This window comes from Ailuropoda melanoleuca, chromosome 9 (assembly GCF_002007445.2).
Source record: "Ailuropoda melanoleuca isolate Jingjing chromosome 9, ASM200744v2, whole genome shotgun sequence".
Classification (NCBI taxonomy): domain Eukaryota; kingdom Metazoa; phylum Chordata; class Mammalia; order Carnivora; family Ursidae; genus Ailuropoda; species Ailuropoda melanoleuca.
Window position 1 is genome coordinate 26,564,157 of NC_048226.1, and position 21,689 is coordinate 26,585,845.

The 21,689-nt window shown below is 40.6% G+C and overlaps 1 protein-coding gene across 2 annotated transcripts in view; it reads right to left on the reverse strand.

Annotated features, from left to right (window-relative positions):
* OCA2 (OCA2 melanosomal transmembrane protein) overlaps window positions 1-21,689 on the reverse strand; it is a 437,584-nt gene that overhangs the window by 301,958 nt on the left and 113,937 nt on the right. For both annotated transcript variants that reach the window (XM_034667989.1, XM_034667990.1), the window contains exons 7-9: window positions 16,075-16,235; window positions 14,180-14,262; window positions 11,333-11,486 (exon numbers count right to left, since the gene is read on the reverse strand). In XM_034667989.1, the coding sequence (XP_034523880.1) occupies window positions 11,333-11,486; window positions 14,180-14,262; window positions 16,075-16,235 (398 nt within the window). The remainder of the gene's footprint in view (window positions 1-11,332; window positions 11,487-14,179; window positions 14,263-16,074; window positions 16,236-21,689) is intronic.

Below are 21,689 nucleotides of genomic sequence, written 5' to 3' on the forward strand. Positions count from 1 at the left end.
AATAAAAGACTGGTATCCAAGATCTACAAAGAACTTCTCAAACTCAATACAAGAGAAACAAATAAACAAATCGTAAAATGGGCAGAAGACATGAACAGACACTTTTCCAGTGAAGACATACAAATGGCTAACAGACACATGAAAAAATGTTCAAAATCATTAGCCATCAGGGAAATTCAAATCAAAACCTCACTCAGATACCACCTTACGCCAGTTAGAATGGCAAAAATTGACAAGGCAAGAAACAACAATTGCTGGAGAGGATGTGGAGAAAGGGGATCCCTCCTACNCTACATTGTTGGTGGGAATGCAAGTTGGTACAGCCACTCTGGAAAACAGTGTGGAGGTCCCTTAAAAAGTTAAAAATTGAGCTACCCTATGACCCAGCCATTGCACTACTGGGTATTACCCCAAAGATACAGACGTAGTGAAGAGAAGGTCCATATGCACCCCAATGTTCATAGCAGCATTGTCCACAATAGCTAAATCGTGGAAGGAACCGAGATGCCCTTCAACAGACGGCTGGATTAAGAAGTTGTGGTCCATATATACAATGGAATATTACTCAGTTATCAGAAAAAATGAGTTCTCAACATTTGCTGCAACATGGACAGCACTGGAGGAGATAATGCTAAGTGAAATTAGTCAAGCAGAGAAAGACAATCATCATATGATTTCTCTCATCTATGGAACATAAGAACTAGGAAGATCGGTAGGGGAAGAAAGGGATAAAGAAAGGGGGGGGTAATCCGATGGGGGAATGAAGCATGAGAGACTATGGACTCTGAGAAACAAACGAGGGCTTCAGAGGGGAGGGGGATGGGGGAATGGGATAGACTGATGATGGGTAGTAAGGAAGGCATGTATTGCATGGTTCAACTGGGTGTTATACGCAACTAATGAATCATTGAACTTTACATCAGAAACCAGGGATGTACTGTACGGTGACTAACATAATATAATAAAAATAACATTTAAAAAAATAATAATAATAAATAAATAAATAATGTAACATTTGCAAACACAAAGCTGGACAATGGTGGGTGCATAATAGATATTCATTCACCCCTTATGTAGCTTTTCCTCCTTTGACTGTAAATGTTTCCCTGATCCTTGACAAGCAATGCAGTTTAGGGAGAAGCATGGGTTCCAAAGGCAGTCCACCAAGGACTGAGTTCCTACTTCATCTTTAACAGCTCAGGGACTTTTCATCTGGCAGACGTGAGCTTCAATTTCCTCACCTATAAATGGGGATAATAATAAGGCCCAACTTGTAGGATTATAGTGGGTGTCCTATTAACACACAATTTTCATAACTGTGCTTGTTCTCTCCACTATTTCTGAGTACCAAAAGCATCATTTTCTTTGAAGTCAAAACCCTCAGGTCTCACTGTGGCTCTTCTTTATGCACTGGCTTCCTTTGTCTCCCCCACACACACCTCTTAACTTGATCTGGCGTCAAGCCAGACAATTCAGTTCCCAGGCGCATGTCCAGGAACAGTCAAGGGCACGGGTAACAGAGAGCTATCAGGAGTGCTGGAACACTTCCAGGACTATATTACTAAATTACTAGATTTGTAGACAAATCTACATAATACTGAAATTTTTTCTAAAGAATTGCTCTAAGAAACCTTGATCTGTCAAGTTGTGAGCTTGTCAGAAGCAAGGTAGGCAGCATGGCCAAGTGTGTTTGGAAGACCCACGCCCCATCCCAACTCCTTCAATTACAAAAGTGTCTTTGCAATTCAGCATTTTTGTCTGTTAAGTAAAGGGTTTGTATTACATAATCCACCACCTCTCTCACAGTTCTGAAGTCTCTAATTTCGAAGAAGAAAAAGCATCTCTGTAACAAGGTAATGGAGTCTGCTAGACAAAGTCTGCCAGATGGAACTAGAAGCAATATGTTCTGTGAATCACAACACTAACTTCTCACCAATAAGAAAAGGCTTGCAGACAAAGGGATATGAATCAGGGGGCAGAGCCATTGGCCACAGCTATAATTTAAATTTCAGCCTTGCGAAATACAATAACCAAAATTAGGAAGGCTTGACTTGGAGGTTTCCATTGGAAAATGGCACTGTGGTATGTACATTGCGTTGTGAGATCTAGCATCTCACCTCTCTCCAAATGCACCTCCAATTTCTGGAAATTAGAGACCCCCTGGAAGAGTAAAGGTGTTCTCTATATTCATCTGTTTTGAATTTCATTTCACAGTTAATTTTAAACCAAATGCTTTTTGAGCCCCTAGATTAAATATGAAAGGACCCAGGGCAATGACACATGATCTTGCACAAAAGCTGCATCATTTTGCTTCAATTAGATAAAGTGAGTGAAAAGGAAAGAAAAGCCTCTTTTCCAGAAGAAAGGAACCTGTGGTGGCAGTCCTTCCTAAAACCTAATTCCAGGCATTAGATGAAGGGCACATGGGGGAAAAGTATTATTTCCTTTATATTGTGAAATGTTTGTCATTAAGTTTGTGTCACACTGTTTTAATATGATTTTATACAGTATAAGGGCATAAAAGCCTTAGCTGTGATAATGGAATTTTTAGAATGCTGCTTTGGGAAATCTCCTAAAGCCCTATTAGAGATGCAAAGTTCAAGAATTAGGAAGATTGGTACAGTTTTGTTCTTTGGGGCTTTCAACAAGAGCTACTTTACAAGGATGAGAAATACAACTCCAAATATTCAGGTAAGAACGTGCCAATCACGATTATCTGTAGGGCAGGAAGTTTAAATAACCTAAGGAGTCCATAGTCTCTCATGCTTCCTCCTTAGGTTATGGACTCTGAGAAACAAACTGAGGGCTTCAGAGGGGAGGGGGTGGGGGAACGGGATAGGCTGGTGATGGGTAGTAAGGAGGGCACATATTGCATGGTGCACTGGGTGTTATACGCAACTAATGAATCATCGAACTTTACATCAAAAACCAGGGATGTGCTATATGGTGACTAACATAATATAATAAAAAATATTATTATAAAAAAATAATAATAATAAAGTGGACTTTAAAAATAAATAAATAAATAAATAAATAACCTAAGGAATTTCCTGAAATTATTTCATCCCACCAAGCTGTTAAAAAGCCAAAGGGAACCCTAGCTGATGTTTCATTCCCACACAGTCACGCAGGGGTCAAAGGTGTATGGTGCCCTACTTCCAGGAGCCAGGTTAGACAAGACCCAGAGTAGGACTTTGGTACCTAGTCAAATACCTGAAGACACTCTGGAAACATTTTTGTGTAATAAATATTTATTGAGCTCTTACTCTGTGCAAGATGCTGTATGAGGCACCAGGAACCAACACAGAACAAAACTGCAGACAACACACAACTCACATGATGAATGAACTAGATGGCACAAAAGAAAGTGGTAAGTATGACACAGCTACAGCAGAGCAGGCCTAGAGGGATCAAGGAGGGTACAGCATGTAAGGAGAGTAGCTGGCAGCAGCAGAGAGGGAGGGCAGATGCACAGATCTGCAGGCCACCCCAAGACTCACTCTCCCGAGTGAAGGTGCAGACGGCAGCAGCATGCCCTGAGGACTCCTGCCTATGGAGTGTAGAGACCTCAGGTTCTAGGAAAATAGCTCTACCCCAAGACTTAAGACAACTTCTAGTCCTCACCTAAAGCAAATTCTACCCCTAGAATAGACTTCTACAGTCAATCCTAGGAATGCTACAATGTTGACTCTGCTTCTAGAAAGCCCACAGGTCTGGGTATACATCCAGCTCTCTGCTCATAATGCGCAGATACCCCAATGGGATTCTGGAAGCACAAGAGTTTCAGAAACACACGTTAAGCATACCATTTTCCTAACACCTCTGCAACATCCTCCACCTTCTTTTTTTTTTTTTTGGTAGCCCATGTTTTATTTATTTTTGTATTTTTTTAATTTAAATTCAATTAGCCAAGGTATAGTACACCATTGTGTCTTTTTTAAAGATTTTATTTATTTATTTGAAAGAGAGAACAAGCGGGGAGGAGGGGCAGAGGGAGAGGGAGAAGGAGTTTCCCTGCTGAGCAGGGAGCCCAATGCAGGGCTCTATCACAGGGCCCTGGGATCATGACCTGAGCTGAAGGCAGCTGCCTAGCCCACTGAGCCATCCAAGCGCCCCCCCCATTGGTTTTTGATATAATGTTCAGTGATTCATCAGCTCAGTATAACACCCAGTGCTCATCACATTACGTGATCCTCCACCTTCTATATCAAATTAGACAGAACAAAACTGCAGTTTTGGAGTTTCACGAGTTATTGCTTGGCCTACATATATACAGTTTCTATTTACAAGTTACATTAGTGTTATAAAACAGGGAAAATCCTATCACTTCAAGCCAATGGAATATTCACCAAAATAGACCATAAACCTGGGGCATAAACAAATTTTTTTCAACAAGTAGTAAAAAACTGAAGTCATATAGAGTAAGTTCTCTGACCACAAGTGAATCAAACTTTAATTCAGTAACAGAAAAACAAGAAAGTCTCCAAGCATTTGGAAATTTAAAAACACACTTCTAAATAATCTATGGGTCAAAGAGGGAGTTTCAAAGGAAGATATTTTAGAAATAAAATAAAAACAGAACTAAATGAAATTGAAAATACAACCTATCAGAATTTGTAGGATGTAGCCAAAGAAGTGCTGAGAGGGAAGGTTATACCAATAAATACTCACATTAGAAAAGAAAGATTTTTTCCAGGTATTCAAGCATGGTCCAAAATTCTAAAATACACCAGTGGAATCTACCATATCAAACAGCTAAGGAAGGAAATCAGTTAACACAAAAAAGTCACTGCAAAAATTCAATACCAAATTATGGCAAAAACTCTCAGTATACCAGGAAAAGAAAGCAATTTACTCAATCTTATAAACAGCATCCACAAAACCTAGAGCTAACATCATACTTAATGGTGAAAAACTGAATGCTTTCCCTTGAACATCAGAAACAGACAAAGAAAGAACAATTACCCAACATTTGCAGCAACATGGATGGGACTGGAGGAGTTTGTGCTAAGTAAAATAAGTCAAGCAGAGAAAGACAATTACTATATGGTTTCACTCATTTATGGAACATAAGAAATAGCAGGAAGATCGGTAGGAGAAGGAAGAGAAGAATGAAGGGGGGGTAAACAGAAGGGGGAATGAACCACGAGAGACTATGGACTCTGGGAAACAAACTGAGGGCTTCAGAGAGGACGGGGGTGGGATAGGCCGGTGATGGGTATTAGGAGGGCACATATAGCATGGAGCACTAGGTGTTATACGCAAACAATGAATCATGGAACACTACATCAAAAACTAAGGATGTACTGTATGGTGACTAACATAACATAATAAAAATTAAAAAAAAAAACAAAACCAAGGATATCCATTCTCACTACTCCGGTTTCCACCACTGCAATAAAGCATGAAAATTAAAAGCATATAGATTTGAAAAGAAAAAAAAAAACTGTTCCTATTGCAAGTGACATGATTATATACATAGAAAATCCCACAGAATCTACAAAAAAACCTCCAAGAACTATTACGTAAAAATATTATTAGTATTGTTATTAACAATAAAGTAACAGAATACAAGATCAACATACAAAAATCAATTGCATTTATATGTAACAACAGTGAAAAAAATGGAAATAAAATAAAAACACAATACCATTTACAATTGCCCCCCATAATAGAGGAAATACTCGGGTGTAAATTTAATAAAATATGTACACAATCTGTATGATGAAAAATTATAAAAGAAATCAAAGACCTAAATAAATGGAGAAACATAGAATGCTCATGGACTGGAAGGCCTTTCTAAAATATATATGGAAAGACAAAGGCCATAGAATAATCAATACAATTTCAAAAAATAAAAGTGGGAGGAATCATTCATCTCAGTGTCAGGACTTATGATATATCTGTAGTAATAAAGATATCATAGTACTGGTGGAAGAATACACACATAGATAAGCAAAACAGAATAGAGAATTTAAAAATATATCCACACAAATATGTCCAATTAATTTTTAACAAAGGAGCAAAAGCAATTCAAAAAACAGTGCTGGAGGTCCATAAATTTAAAAAATGGTCCACAGATTAAAAAATTAATCTCCCCTAAACTTCTCTTCTTAAACAATGGCTAACTCAAAATGGATCATAGACTCAAATGTAAAAAGTAAGACAATATAAATTTTAGGAAAAAACATAGGAAAAGATCTTTGGGATCTAGGTCTAGGCAAAGAGTTCTTAAACCTGACACCAAAAGCACAATCTATGAAAGAAAACATTTATAAACTGACCTAAGAGAAAGTATTTGAAAACTACATAACCAACAAAACCCTTATATCTAGAATACATAAAGAACATTTAAAACTCAACATTAAAACATCATTAAAAATGTTTTTTAAAAAATATTTTTAAAAGATTTTATTTATTTATTTGACAGGGACAGCCAGCAGAGAGGGAACACAAGCAGGGGGAGCAGGAGAGGAAGAAGCAGGCTCCTAGCAGAGGAGCCTGATGTGGGGCTCGATCCCAGAACGCTGGGATCATGCCCTGAGCCGAAGGCAGATGCTTAACGACTGCGCCACCCAGGAGCCCCTAAAAAATGTATATGGCAGCTTTATTATGATAGCCCAACACTGAAAAAAAATTGTTTTACCCTTTCAGAGGATGAATGCTTAAACACATTATTCCATTCATATCACAGAATATTATTCAGTAATAAAAAGGAACAAACAAGTGATGTATGCAACACTTCGGATGAGCCTCAAGGAAATCATGCTGAGTGAAAAAAGCCTATCTCAAAAGGACACATACTATATTATTCCATTACAAAGCACCGGTGAAATAACCTAATTATAGAGAGGGAGGACAAATTATAGTTGCCAAGACTTAGGGATGACAGGGAAAGGGATGACTGTGGCTACACAGGGCTATCACAGGGACTCTGTGGTGATGGTACAGTTTGAGTATCTTTATTGCGGTGGTGGTTACACAAGGCTATACCCATCAAATTGCATACAGCCATACATGCAAATACACACACGCACGCATGCACACATGCGAGTGTATGTATAACCCCTGAAATCTAAAGAAGCTCTATGGATTGTACCAATGCCAACTGCTTGGTCTTAATATTATTAAATCATAGTTGTGTAACATGTTGATATTGAGGAAGGCTGGGGAAGTATGTACATTTCTTTGCAGCCCTCTGTGAATCTGTAATTATTTCAAAACAATAACAAAAAAAGGTTTTTAACAGATAATGTAGCCAGTACATTATAATATGGAGTAGCAGAGGAGTGATACCTTATCCTGATGGCCACCAGTTCACCTGACTGACTTATACAGAGTCTGAGGGTGGAGGGTGGAGTTAAGATGGTAGGTGTAGGGGACCCTAAGTTGGTCCCTCAAATATAGTTAGATAGTTATCAAATCAATCTGAACATCTGCAAAATCAATCAGAGATATGAGAAGAGAAAGAAATGCTGCAATTCTACATGTCAAAAAGCTACCACTTTTTGGAAGGTAGGAGGTGCAGAGACTTGAATCCAGGGTGATATATCTGAGGATACAGTGAAAGGGATGGAGCCTGCTTAAGGAGGCTATCATAAAGTATTTATAAGCAGCAGAGCACAAAATCAGAACTTTAAGAAGTCTGATACAGTGGGGGACATCCCTGACTTAAAGGTGTTCAGGTGGCAAAGTACGGTGGAATCCCAGGTGGGACAGCATAGTCTCAGGATCACAGGGGTCACAAAAAGAACAGGGGTGCCTGAGCGCAGCAGAGTTCCCTGGCACTAGAAGGGAGAAACCTGCTGAAAACAGTGAGCCTAGGTTCAGGCTTTCTGCTCTGTTTGGCCATAAACTGTGAAATCCATATGTTGTTTTTTTATTCTTTAGTCATTCAGTATTAAATATTCAGTTATTTTCTTATTTTTCTACTCATTTTTATTCTTTATAATTTTATTTTTATATATATTACATATTTTTTATTTTTTGTTTCCTTTCATTGTATTTTATTTTAATTCATATTATTTTTGTGTATATATATATGTTTTATATATACGTATCTATATCTATATATATACATACATACATACATACATACAGGATGTAGTTTTCTGTTTTGTAATGTTTTGTTTCTTATTTTGTTTTGTTTTATTTTTTTTGGTTTGGGTTTGTTTTGTTGTGGTGGTGATAGTGATGGTGGTGGTGGTGGTGGTGGTTTTCTCTTTCTTTCTTATATTCTTTTCTGGACAAAATGACAAGACAGAGACAGTCATCCCAAAAGAAAGAACAGGAGGCAGTACTCACTGCCAGGGATTCAATCAATATGGATATAAGTAAGATGTTTAAACAGAATTTAAAATGATCATAAAGACCTGGACTTGAAAAAAGCATAGGAGACACTAGAGAATCTCTTATTGTAGAAATAAAAGACCTAAAATCTAGTCAGGCTAAAATTAAAAATGATATTACCAAGACACAGTCCCAAATAAAGGCTCTAAAAAGTGAGGATGAATGAGGCAGAAGAAAGAGTCAGTGATATAGAAGATAAAATGATGGAAAATAAGAAAGCTGAAAAGAAAAGAGAAAGAAAACTATTGGATTACAAAGGAACCCTTAGAAAACTCAGTGATTCTACAAAGTGAAATAATATCCAGATAATAGGGATCCCAAAATATGAGGAGAGGGACAGAGGTTTATTTGAATGAATTATAGCTGAGAATTTCCTAATCAGGGGAAACAGGTATTCAAGTCTAGAAAGCACAGAGAACCCCCCTCGAAATCAATAAAAATAGGTCAACACCTCAACATATTACAGTGAAGCCTGCAAATTTCAAAGATAAAGAGAAAATCCTGAAAGCAGCTTGGGACAAGAGGTCCTTAACCTACAAGGGTAGAATCATAAGGCTGGCAGTACTCCTGTCCACAAAGACCTTATGCTATATTAAACGTGCTAAATGGGGAAAATATGCAACCAAGAATACTTTATCTTTCCCCCCTTCCACCTCCCCTCCAGCAACCCTCAGTTTGTTCCCTATAGTTAAGTCTCTTATGTTTTGTCTCCCTCTCTGATTTTATCTTATTTTACTTTTCCTTCCCGTCCCATATGTTCACCTGTTTTGTTTCTTAAATTCCACATATGAGTGAAATCATCTGATACTTGTCTTTCTCTGACTTATTTTGCTTAGCATAATTCCCTCTAGTTCCAACCATATCATTTAAATGGCAAGATTTCATTCTTTTTGACAGTTGAATAATATTCCATTGTCTATATATACCACTTCTTTCTTCTCTATTCATCTGTCAATGAATATCTGGGCTCTTTCCATAGTTTGACTATTGTGGACATTGTTGCTATAAACATTACGGTGCATGTGCCCCTCTGAATCACTATGTTTGTACCCTTTGGATAAATACCTAGTAGTGCAGTTGCTGGGTCATAAGGTAGCTCTATTTTTAACTTTTTGAGGAACCTCCATACCATTTTCCAGAGTTGCTGCACCAGTTTGCATTCTCACCAACAAGGTAAGAGGATTCCCCTTTCTCCACATCCTCACCAACATCTGTTGTTTCCTGAGTTGTTAATTTTAGCCATTCTGACTGGCATGAGGTGGTGTCTCATTGCAGTTTTGATTTGTATTTCCCTGATGCCAAGTGATGTGGAGCATTTTTTTCATGGATCTGTTAGCCATTTGCATGTCTTCTTTGGAGAAATGTCTGTTCATGTCTTCTGTCCATTTCTTGACTGGATTTTTTGTTTTTGGGGTGTTCAGTTTGATAAGTTCTTTATAGATTTTGGATGCTAGCCCTTTATCTGATAAGACATTTGCAAATATCTTCTCCCACAGAATGGGATTTTTTATGTAGATGGTGGTACAGTAAAGACTTAACCTGGCAGGCCTGAAATTGCCATCATTAGAAGGGCTTTTAGAAGCCTGCTGCGGGGCTGGCTCTTGGCTGGCATCTAGATACTTGGCTTTTGTTCCTTATGTTACAGAGTGATAAGTTTGTTCTGTAGGCTTAGAGCATTGCATTCTGCTGTACTAACATGCCTAAACTATTTGTATAAAAATGTGATTTACTGTTAACACCTGTTTTCTTTCTGGGAGGCTGGGACTTTGGTGGGTTGAGGGCACCTACATGACAAGCTCCCATCAAAAACCTTGGCTGAGTCACAAACAGGCTGCCATCGGCAGAAACACTATTGCTGGAGGAAAAAGAATGTTCTATATGGCCCCTTCTGGGAAAGGAGACCTTTCAGAACCCTGCTCCTGGCCTCCTCCAGACTGCCTGATAAAGCTTTCCCCACTGCTGGTCATGGTAATAAACCACAGCCCAGTGAGTCTGTGAGTTCTTCTAGAAAATCACGGTGTGTAGGTGATCAAGGGAACCCTGAAATATGATAATATTGAGAGGAAAACAGAAAAAGAATGGAGAGAAAAAACTATTCTGGAATAAAGAATACATAAGAGATATAACAACTAAACCAATGATTGGATCTTGCTGGAATTTGGGGCTCAACTTACTGGAGCAAACATTCCTCACCAGGTAGACTAGACAACCACAGGCAAACTTCTGGAACTTTCCTGGCCACTTCTGCTGCAGGCCATTTCCTTGACAACTCCAAGGCATTTCTCATATCTACCCTACACTCAAGAAGAAATACCTCTTCAGAATCATATCCTCTACTGACCTTCCAGCCTCAACCTATGGAGCCAAGATTCCCATCAATGTGTTGCTGTAAACTTGGTTTCATGATTAAATTAATAATGGACCAACCCACCCAGGCAATGTCTGCACTTTTCTCCGTGCTATTAAAGGTAGAGCCACACTTAGTTTCCCAGAAACATGGAATTTATAAGACATAAGATCAATAGTGAAAAGGCTCATTAGCTGCGTTGATAAACATAACAGATAATAATCCCTCCCCTCATGTAGCCCAAGGTCTCTCAAGTCCCTATAATATACACAATCCCATGAAGCAAATAGGGGGCATTTTAATATGCATCTCAGAGAGATTCAATGCTTATACCTTCAGTGTCACACTTCAAGTGAACAGCAGAGTGAGGGTGAGAAAATCATGTACATACTCAGTTTTCTCAGGTAAACTTTTGCTGGGGTCTGCTAAAACTCATCTTGCATGTGTCAGTTGCCAAGATTCAGCAAATACTCCAGTATAGATCAATTTCTACCTAGAATGATGGAAATCTTCTTTTTTAGGAAATATACCATTGCAATTTGATTAAGAAGCAGAATTGAGTCCATCCAGAGCACCTGCATGTTGAAAGACACTTGTGAGCACAGATAAATCTTAGACAGCTGGCATGAAAGTTACCTCAAATATAATCAGCATGTAGACCCCAGCAAGGATGACCACAGCAATGGTCACTTGTGCTTCTATGCTTGCACGGAGGTACTGATGAGCCATCAAAAGAGGAACTGCCTGTGTCTGCTGGAAGGAGGCCCGAATGCTCACAGAAACAGTATCCCTGCAGAATGAAGCAAAGATATTACTACTAGTAAGGAAAACCACACTCTATGACAACAATTAGTGCTTGCTTCCTGGGTGTCCCTTCCAACACAAGTCATCCTTGGCCATAACCAGAGCCCAAAATGACCTCAGGGTGATTTAGCCCAATGTCTGACCTGGCAGATGAGGATCTCTGAGTGCATATGAGCCATGTAAGATGCAGACACAGCCTCTCTATGGCCTGGTCCATCTGATGTAGGCCCCTCAGCTTCATCGGGCTGTGTCTGCCTTGTGGCAGGTGCCACTCCAACAATTAACAGGGAGCAAGGACTTTCACATTGGTTCTAGCCATTTAATTTTCTCTCTCCTCATTACACACTGACTGCTTTACCTGCTAACAAATAGCAAAGCCAACCATTCTCACATGTGGGAGATTCAAAAAAGGGCCATATGCAATCTGAAAACATATAGACAGGTTGTCACAGATGGTGGGGGAAAGTACCTGGAACAAGAAGCATCCAAGTAATAAATAGTAAGTGGCATGGGGAAACTAAAGCACTTTTCTAAAAGTTTAGTCAGTAACTATTCTGAGATGAACTGTGTCCCCAAAATATAGATGTTGACACCCTAACCCTCAAAACTACAGAATGTGACTATATTTGGAGATAGAGTCTTTACACAGGTGATTAAGTTAAAATGAGGTCACTAGTGTGGTCCCTAATCCAGTGTGACTAGTGTCCTTACAAGAAGGGATTGGGACACACACAGAAAAGCCCACAGAAAAACACAGGGAGAAGAAGCCAAGGAGAGAGTACTCTGAAGAGAAAAATCCTGCTGAACTCTTGAGGAAATCAATTTCGACTGTTTAAGTCACACACTCTGTGATACTCGTTATGGCAGGCCTAGCGAACTCATACAGACATAATATGGAGTAGCATTAAAGAAAAAGAGAAAGAATCCTAAAATTTCATGGAATTCCCCATTGTGGAGCTTCATAATATTAATGAAATTAAAGCATCAACTATAAAATACCATTTGCTTCAAAACAGACCCTGCCTTTGGAGATGTGTCATAAAATAAGTTGCTGTGGCCAATGTCAAAGAGGTTGCTGCCTATGTTCTCCTCTAGGATTTTGATGGCTTTCTGTCTCACATCGAGGTCTTTCATCCATTTGGAGTTTATCTTTGTGTATGGTGTGAGAGAGTGGTCAAGTTTCCTTCTTCCATGTAGCTGACCAATTTTCCCAGCACTATTTATTGAAAAGACTGTCTTTTCCACTGGATGTTTTTTTTCCTGCATTGTTAAAGACTAGTTGCCCAAAGAGCTGAGGGTCCATTTCTGGGTTCTCTATTCTGTTCCATTGGTCTATGTTTCTGTTTTTGTGCCAGTAAAATGAACTTGTGGGACTTCATCAAGATAAAAAGTTCTGCACAGCCAAGGAAACAGTCAAAAAAACTAAGAGGCAGCCCACGGAATGGGAGAAGATATTTGCAAATGACACTAGAGATAAAAGTTAAGTATCCAAGATCTACAAAGAACTTCTCAAACTCAATACACGGGAAACAAATAATCAAATCAAAAAATGGGCAGAAGATATGAACAGACACTTTTCCAGTGAAGACATTCAAATGGCTAACAGACACGTGAAAAAATGTTCAAAATCATTGGCCATCAGGGAAATTCAAATCAAAACCACATTGAGATACCATCTTAAGCCAGTTAGAATGGCAAAAATGGACAAGGCAGGAAACAACAAATGTTGGAAAGGATGTGGAGAAAGGGGATCCCCCTTACACTGTTGGTGGGAATGCAAGTTGGTACAGCCACTTTGGAAAACAGTGTGGAGGTCCCTCAAAGAGTCAAAAATAGAGCTTAGCCATGACCCAGCAATTGCACTACTGGGTATTTACCCCAAAGATACAGACATAGTGAAGAGAAGGGCCTTATGCACCCCAATGTGCATAGCAGCATTGTCCACAATAGCTAAATTGTGAAAGGAGCCGAGATGCCCTTCAACAGATGACTGGATTAAGAAGATGTGGTCCATATATACAATGGAATATTACTCAGCCATTAAAAAGAACGATTTCACAACTTTTGCAGCAACATGGACGGGACTGGAGGAGATAATGCTAAGGGAAATATGTCAAGCAGAGAAAGACAATTATCATATGGTTTCGCTCATTTATGGAACATAAGAAGTAGGAGGATCGGTAGGAGAAGAAAGGGAAGAAGAAAAGGGGGGTAAACAGAAGAGGGAATGAACCATGAAAGACTATGGACTTTGGGAAACAAACTGAGGGCTTCAGAGGGGAGGGGGGTGTGGTAATGGGATAGGCTGGTGATGGGTATTAAGGAGGGCATGTATTGTATGGTGCACTGGGTGTTATACATAAGTAATGAATCATGGAACTTTACATCAAAAACTAGGGATGCACTGTATGGTGACTAATATAATACAATAAAAAATTATTATAAAAAAATAATTTAAAAAAATGGACCCTGCAAACAATCCTTATTTCCTGACACTCGTGGTTATGATGCCCTCCTACATCCTTCATGTTCATAGTCTATACAGTCAGATCATCCCATCCAAACCACATAACTGATCTGGCTATTTGTGCCAAAATTTGGAGTCCCACAGGTCCAACTTAATAAGTGAAAATGTTCCAGGAGATCATCCCCCAAGATCCTTGATCACCTGAGACCCACCTGCTCAGTATCTCAAAGGTCCTGCTCACCACCAAGCGCTCACTTCTTCTCGGATTTAAAAATACTGTCCAATTCTGAGTGACCTGTAAAAATTGAAATGTAATATCAGGGTAAGGCTTTGAACCTGAACTGTCACCTGGGATTCAGCACTATTCAGTGTGTTAGTTTAGAATAAGAAAAGAAGAAAAAGAGGAACAGCAAGGACTTTGTACACAGCTCCCACATCCCTGACACTAGAGCATATCCAAGCTGTGCAGAACTGGAAATTTCCACAACATAGAGGGCTTTAGCCAAAAATAAATAATTAAATAAAAATACAGAAGTATAAATACAGAATTAGTGTAAAAGGTACAAAGGTACAGAAGTAAGTATGATTTATTATGAGAAAAATAAATCACTGCACTTTATACGAGACTTGGGATCTTCTGAGCCCTCTGAGGCAATTCACAAGAAATGCCTTCTCGGACCTTCTTCCTGCTTGCAAACTGGAGGCAGAAAACTCTCCACACCCACGTCACAGGAGCCCATGGGAGGTAGGACCAAAGGATGAAGCTTCCTTCGCTGCAGGCAAATCCACCCTACATGTTCCTGTCCTAAACAGGGCAGTGAAGAAACCAGCTGAGGGGAGCCAGATGTAAGCAGAGAGGGAGGCGCTAGCTGGGGTAGCCAAAGGGCCCGGGAAACTTCAACGGGAGGACAGGGCTTTGCTGCCCACAAACCATAAAGTAAATGAAAATAGGAACTCTGGAATTTGGTCAAAGCATAAATGAGAGTTCGTAAGTTCTCTTAAAACACTTCAGTATTTGTAAAGAGTACATCAGGAAAAAAAATCCATTAATAAAGATCTCTTGTGTTCTTCATGTTTCTGAGCTGGATTTGTGTGTGAGCACTAGAGCAGAGTAGAGCCCCATGGGCAGGCAGCTATGTCAGCAGGCTGCAAAAGGTCACATCTTCCTCCACACAAGGCCCACACACAGAGCAGGCAGATATGTGCCCACCTCGCCTTTACCGAGAAGGCCTTGCCAGTCAGTTGTACACTGTACATGAGGAAGTGAAGTTTACAGCCTAAGACCACGGACAAGGCAACTGCTTTAGAACACTGGTACACAGACCATCACCCATGAAACTGCAACCTCATTCAGAATGAGGCCTTTGCTCTGTGGACTCTGCTTTGCATGGCAGGAAAATGCGAGGGGTGCAGTAACCCATCATATGCCCCTTTTTGGATGACAACATTGTGCACCGGCACTGTTTCCTTCTATTGATTATAATAGGGAAAACCCACAAACTTCATACAAAAGTCACCATGATAATCCTGGGGAGTCAAGGCCAGAGCTTGGGGTACAGGTCAGGATGCAAAGAGACGGGCCAGGCTTGTCTGGGCTCTGGGTTGCAACACCACTGTTGCAACACCACTGTTGGCTCTCCTTGGCTTCAAAGGACAGGAGCTATAGGTTTTGTCTAGGAGACACTAAGCACAAGAGCCTAAAACTTTAGAAGCAGAAGCTTTGGGAAACTATGAAAGTCTAGCCAGGTGTCCCCAAACCCAAGGGAACTATGGTGTTGAAGTACCTTCTATACTATGAGGTAAAGCCCATATTTAATTGTGCTTTAACAACAGAAAACTACTTTCAAATATATAATGTTTCCCTGAATTGCCCAGTGAAATCATCTGAATAAAAAAACTTGCAAGCTTGATTTTACTAAAATGCAAGAGTTTTATAATTGTCTTAGACAAAAGGAGAAAGGAGTCAAGGACAAAGCAAATGCTAGGGCTTGTCCAATATTGGTGCCATTGCTTTATGGCTTCCCATCAAACCCATTCAAAAGGAAACTCAATTTATAAAAAGATGAAATGAGTTTTTACAATTCCTTTCAAATAACTTATAAGTAACCTGCTGTGGCCGCCGCCGCCTGGAGCCTGGAACATCAGCTTGGGTCACCTCCACCACAACATGTTCTTCTCTCCCGGTATGACTTGGGCCACCGGCCACCAGGGCCCCTGCCAGATCCACCTGGAGCAGTGTGGAGTCCACGTGGCTGGTGAGGTTTGAAGCTGAGGCAAAGTCAAGGTGAACCACAAAGCAAGGAAAAGAAGCCTGATGTCCCCTCACCACTCACCCAGTGAACACCCTCCTTAGAAGGTGCACAGAGAAATACATATCCAGGCCATTTCCTCCAACTGTACTGCAGCCCTTGACCACTTCTTATCTCCTTAGCACCTCACTCCTGATACGCAGTTGGTTTTGTAATGTCTGATCATGTGTGTTTCAAATCCTCTGTTTTAATCTCCCCATCCTACCATGATCTCTGCTTGCACTTTTTTTTTTTTAAAGATTTTATTTATTTATTTGACAGAGATAGAGACAGCCAGCGAGAGAGGGAACACAAGCAGGGGGAGTGGGAGAGGAAGAAGCAGGCTCACAGCAGAGGAGCCTGATGTGGGGCTCGATCCCATAACGCCGGGATCACGCCCTGAGCCGAAGGCAGACGCTTAACCGCTGTGCCACCCAGGCGCCCCTCTGCTTGCACTTTTTGCAGCAGCATAAAACTCCTGCCCAAGTTCCTGGACCCACGGTGAGCTAGTAGACAGGATGGATGCATGAATGAACAGATCACTGATCCACATGCATGTCCAAATCCTTAGGTGCCAGGTATCTATTTTTAGAATGAGAAATCACAAAGAGAATTGAAAATAAGAATTCTGAAGTCAGCTAAATAAGTGACAGGCACTGCAGTGAAAGGAGAGAAATTTCTTCAAAGTGTATGAAGGGCTCTTGATCAGGGAAAAATTATCAGGTAAAGAGGCTTTTCCCCCCATGGCACTTAAGCCCCATTGTAGGCTTCCCCTTACCACCTACATCCTGCGTTTGGGTGTTGCACAAGCATAAGAGCCTGTGCTATTCAGCCCTTCTCTCTGCTCTGGGCCAACTCTTGCCTCTGCTGCAAGGTTCTGGGGGTCATGACATGGATTCTACACAGTGGCTAGCCCACTCATTTTGATCCAGAAGAGAAAACTGTTGTAGGTGGAAAAATGAACCTCAAAAGAGTCTGTGCTTTGTATGACGTCTCAAAAGTCTTAGCAGCAGCTCACTGGTTGTAAGAGGATTCAGGAGCCAGTTCCTGTACTGTTCCTTAAAACCCTAAAAGAAACAGGAGGTTTATGGAACAGACTTAAGAAAAAGGCAGAACTTCACTGTTTCCAGAGTGTACACAAGATTTACTTTGAGTATCAAGGGCCAGTGAATGGTTAATCTTTTTTCATTATCTATTTCTTCCAGCAAAATGTACTGGTTTAAAAACCCAATGGTACAAAAAACATCCTGGTAAAGAAAGCATTTTACCAGCACTGTTATACATATGAGAGCCCAGAATGAACAGCAGTCGGCAGCACTTGGTTGGAAAGCCTCTCCACACACTTATGCTGCTACTTGGGTTCCATCAAGAACAAATGGAAAACAGAAGTCACTCATGAGGCAAAATGTACCAAGAAAAGGCCCAAAGAGACACTGCTACTTCTGCCAAAATTACTCGTGTCCTGGTCTTTCCCCAGGGCAAACACAAGATACAGGACGGGGAGAAATATTTCAGTTCAGAAAGGATTCTAGAGACCTTGCAGAAACCCAGGAGATGGAACAACACCACCTAGAGGCTAACATTGGAAAAGCAGAGGCTTCACCCTCAGATTTAATGTTTGTGGAGCATTTATTGCGTTCCAAGAAATAAATGAATAAAACAAGACCTTTGTCCTGGGGGCTAGGGGGCATCTCATGCCCTGTTGGGGAGACAACCATGTAACAAAGCACCCTATGATTAACCAACTAAATGGAGTGCATACAAAATCACATAGACGCAAGACTACATGTACTTCCACCCTTCCTTTTCTCTGTCTTTCTAGATGCCCACAATGCACTTAGGATTCAAAGCCCACTGGGGTGTTGTGGTGTCAGCTGTGACTTCCAGATCCCAGCAAACAGGAGGCTCTAACTGAGCCTCACCCTTGCAGGCAGCTTCAATCCTTGTCTTCCAGCCGTGTTGAACTCTCTGCCATGCTCCTAACACATAGTCCCCTGCGTTTGCCTCAAATGCCTTCCCCAAATCTGAAGAACTTCTACCAGCTTTTGAATTCTCACTCAAGCTCTCCTCTCCTTAAATCTTTCCTTGTCATCCATGACTCCAGAGGATCCTCTGGCTTCCTCCAGTTTTCCTCTGCAGATTGGGTTCACGCCACACAGCAGTTTGGTTTAGATTTTTCTCCCCAACTGTCTCACTCCTCAAGAGGAATAACTGCATTTTATTCATTTTGTTACTTCTCTAGAAACTAATGTAGTTCTCACCACATTAGATGCCCCAACAAATACTTGTTTTACCAATAATATTTGTTTATAGCATCATCCTTGAAGTCCTCCAAACCTAGACCAAAGTCCCTGCCAGATGGGGGCATGAAGAAGTCAGAGAGAAATCGCCTCCTTCTTCTAGCTGCATCAAAGTAGTCTCCTGCCTTTACCACTACCCCAATCAGAGCCATCTTTCAAGAGCTAATTTGACTTGTCTTCCATGAACCTTCTTCCCACTCTGTGAGCCCCCTAGACGTCCCTCCTCTGAGTTCCTGGTTAATCATCTTCCTGTTGTACCTCTAACGAGTGTGACCATTGACTCTGCTCTGGCTGTCCCAGTGTGAGCGGCCTATGTGCAGTGAGGAGAAAGACACATGAACAAAGCACTTCTGAACAGCAGGCAGTGTGCTGCTACAGGGCATGGAACAAATCCATGAGAGCCTGAAAAGGGGCCTTCATGTCCATGTAAACTGTAGCGTCCTCTTGGGCTTGCCTTCCGGTATGCTACAGATCCTATCAAATGCCAGGTTCAGTTAACACTGGCCAGGACTCCCTCCTAAATCAAACTTAAATCCTCTGAGCCCTCTTCTTGATTACGCTTCAACCTTGGCCTGGTGAGCCCAGTTTATCAAGAATCCCTTCACTCAAATGAAGGGCAGGTAAATGGTGGGGGAGGGGAGGGGGGTTAAAGAGAGGGGGAAATGAGCCACAAGAGACTATGGACTCTGGGAAACAAACTGAGGGTTTCAGAGGGGACGGGAGTGGGGGATTGGCATAGGCCAGTGATGGGTATTAAGGAGGGCATGTATTGCATAGAACATTGGCTGTTTCATGCAAACAATGAATCATGGAACACTACATCAAACGTATTGCATGGTGCACTGGGTGTTATACGCAACTAATGAATCATCAAACTTAACATCAAAAATAAATAAAAATAAATTTAAAAAAAAGATGTGGCCCATATATACAATGGAATATTACTCAGCCATCAAAAAGAATGATTTCTCAACATTTGCTGCAACATGGACAGGACTGGAGGAGATAATGTTAAGCGAAATAAGTCGAGCAGAGAAACACAATTATCATATGGTTTCACTCGTTTATGGAACGTAAGAAGTCAGAAGATCAGTAGGAAAAGAAAGGGAAGAAGAAAGGGGGGGTAAACAGAAGGGGGAATGAACCATGAGAGACTATGGACTCTGGGAAACAAACTGAGGATTTCAGAGGGGAGGAGGGGTGGGGGATTGGGATATGCCGGCGATGGGTATTAAGGAGGGCACATATTGCATGGTGCACTGGGTGTTATACGCAAGTAATGAATCATGGAGCATTACATCAAAAACTAGGGATGTACTATATGGTGACTAAAGTAACATAATAAAAAATTATTATTAAAAAAAACCTAAGGATGTACTGTATGGTGACTAACATATCATAATAAAAAAATTCACACAATTCCAATAAAAAAATAAATATAAAGAAATAAAGAAGAATCCCTTCACTCGTTTTTGTTTGTTTTTGTTTCTGTTTTTGTTTTTAGAATTCCTTCACCCTTGATGCCCAGCCAAGTTCCCTTTGGTAATTTTCCATCTTCTCCCTCACCCTTCTGCAGATTCCCAGTTTACCCTGTTGTATTTGGAGTTGAGTTCAGTCTCTCCCTTATTTTTTTTTAAGATTTTATTTATTTATTTGACAGAGATAGAGACAGCCAGCAAGAGAGGGAACACAAGCAGGGGGAGTGGGAGAGGAAGAAGCAGGCTCATAGCAGAGGAGCCTGATGTGGGGCTCGATCCCACAATGCCGGGATCACACCCTGAGCCGAAGGCAGACGCTTAACCACTGTGCCACCCAGGTGCCCCCAATCTCTCCCTTATTGCAATAGTCTTGAATAAAGTCTTCCCTATCTGTTTAACTGATACAATTTTTCCTTGACATAACTTTTGCTTAGTTGAATGGAGGTAAGAAAGTGGGGTTCCTCATAAGAACTAGGATGATCGGTAGGGGAAGAAAGGGATAAAGAAAGGGGGGTAATCAGAAGGGGGAATGAAACATGAGAGACTATGGACTATGAGAAACAAACTGAAGACTTCAGAGGGGAGGGGGTGGGGGAATGGGATAGACTGGTGATGGGTAGTAAGGAGGGCACGTATTGCATGGTGCACTGGGTGTTTATACGCAACTAATGAAGCATCGAACTTTACATCGGAATCCGGGGATGTACTATATGGTGACTAACATAATATAATAAAAAAATCATTAAAAAAAAAAGAAAGTGGGGTTCCTTTAGACCCAACTTCTTGACAAAAATGGGAGCAGTGTCATTTGATAAAGTGTGAAACTTTAAAAATTGATCAATTCATAAAAATAATCTACCTAGTGCTAATGTATTTTCTCCAGCATTCAGGACCAAATGGATGAATGATTGCCCTTAATTTCTAAAGTGGTGCTGGCTAATAGAATTCTCTGCAGTGACAGAAATGTTTTTATCTGTTCTGTCTGATATGGTAGCCACTAATCACATGTGGTTATTAAGCACTTGAAATGTGGCGAGTGTGAATGAGGAAGTGAAACTTTAATGTTATTTATTTCACCAATATAAATTTAAATTTAAAGTGCCACAGGTGACTGACTAGTGGCTATCATATTGGACAACATAATTATGAGGTTACTACCTAAGGAGCTTAGGATGTAAGAGAGGAAGAACAGAAGGGGACAAAATCCTTTAATATGTATGGTGTTTTCTTTATGTACTTTGAAAGCCCAGGGCCAGTATGAAGGGTGTGATGGGAAATGGACCATATGTCAAGAAACAAAGAAAAAAGATTGGAAGGAAGGGAGGGAGAAAAAGGGAGGGAGGGAAGGGAGGAAGGTCAGCGAGCAAGCCTAATTACCCTGCTTATATATAACCTGGCTTGCTGACCATTATTCACCTGTCTAATGACCTAGGAGACTTGGACAGGTCTTTCCCATAATAAGCACAGAGAACAATTCAGGGACAATGAAACTCAGGTGCTTGCAATCACAGCCACTTCCCGTTTCACAAAGCTTCTAAAATAAACCCTGCAATTATTGAGGTGACAAAGCCCAACTATTACAAAGAAAACATCATAGGGGAAAAGGTAGCTTTGCTATTCTCCAGTTAAAGGATAGTGAGGCTTTCTCCAAAAGGA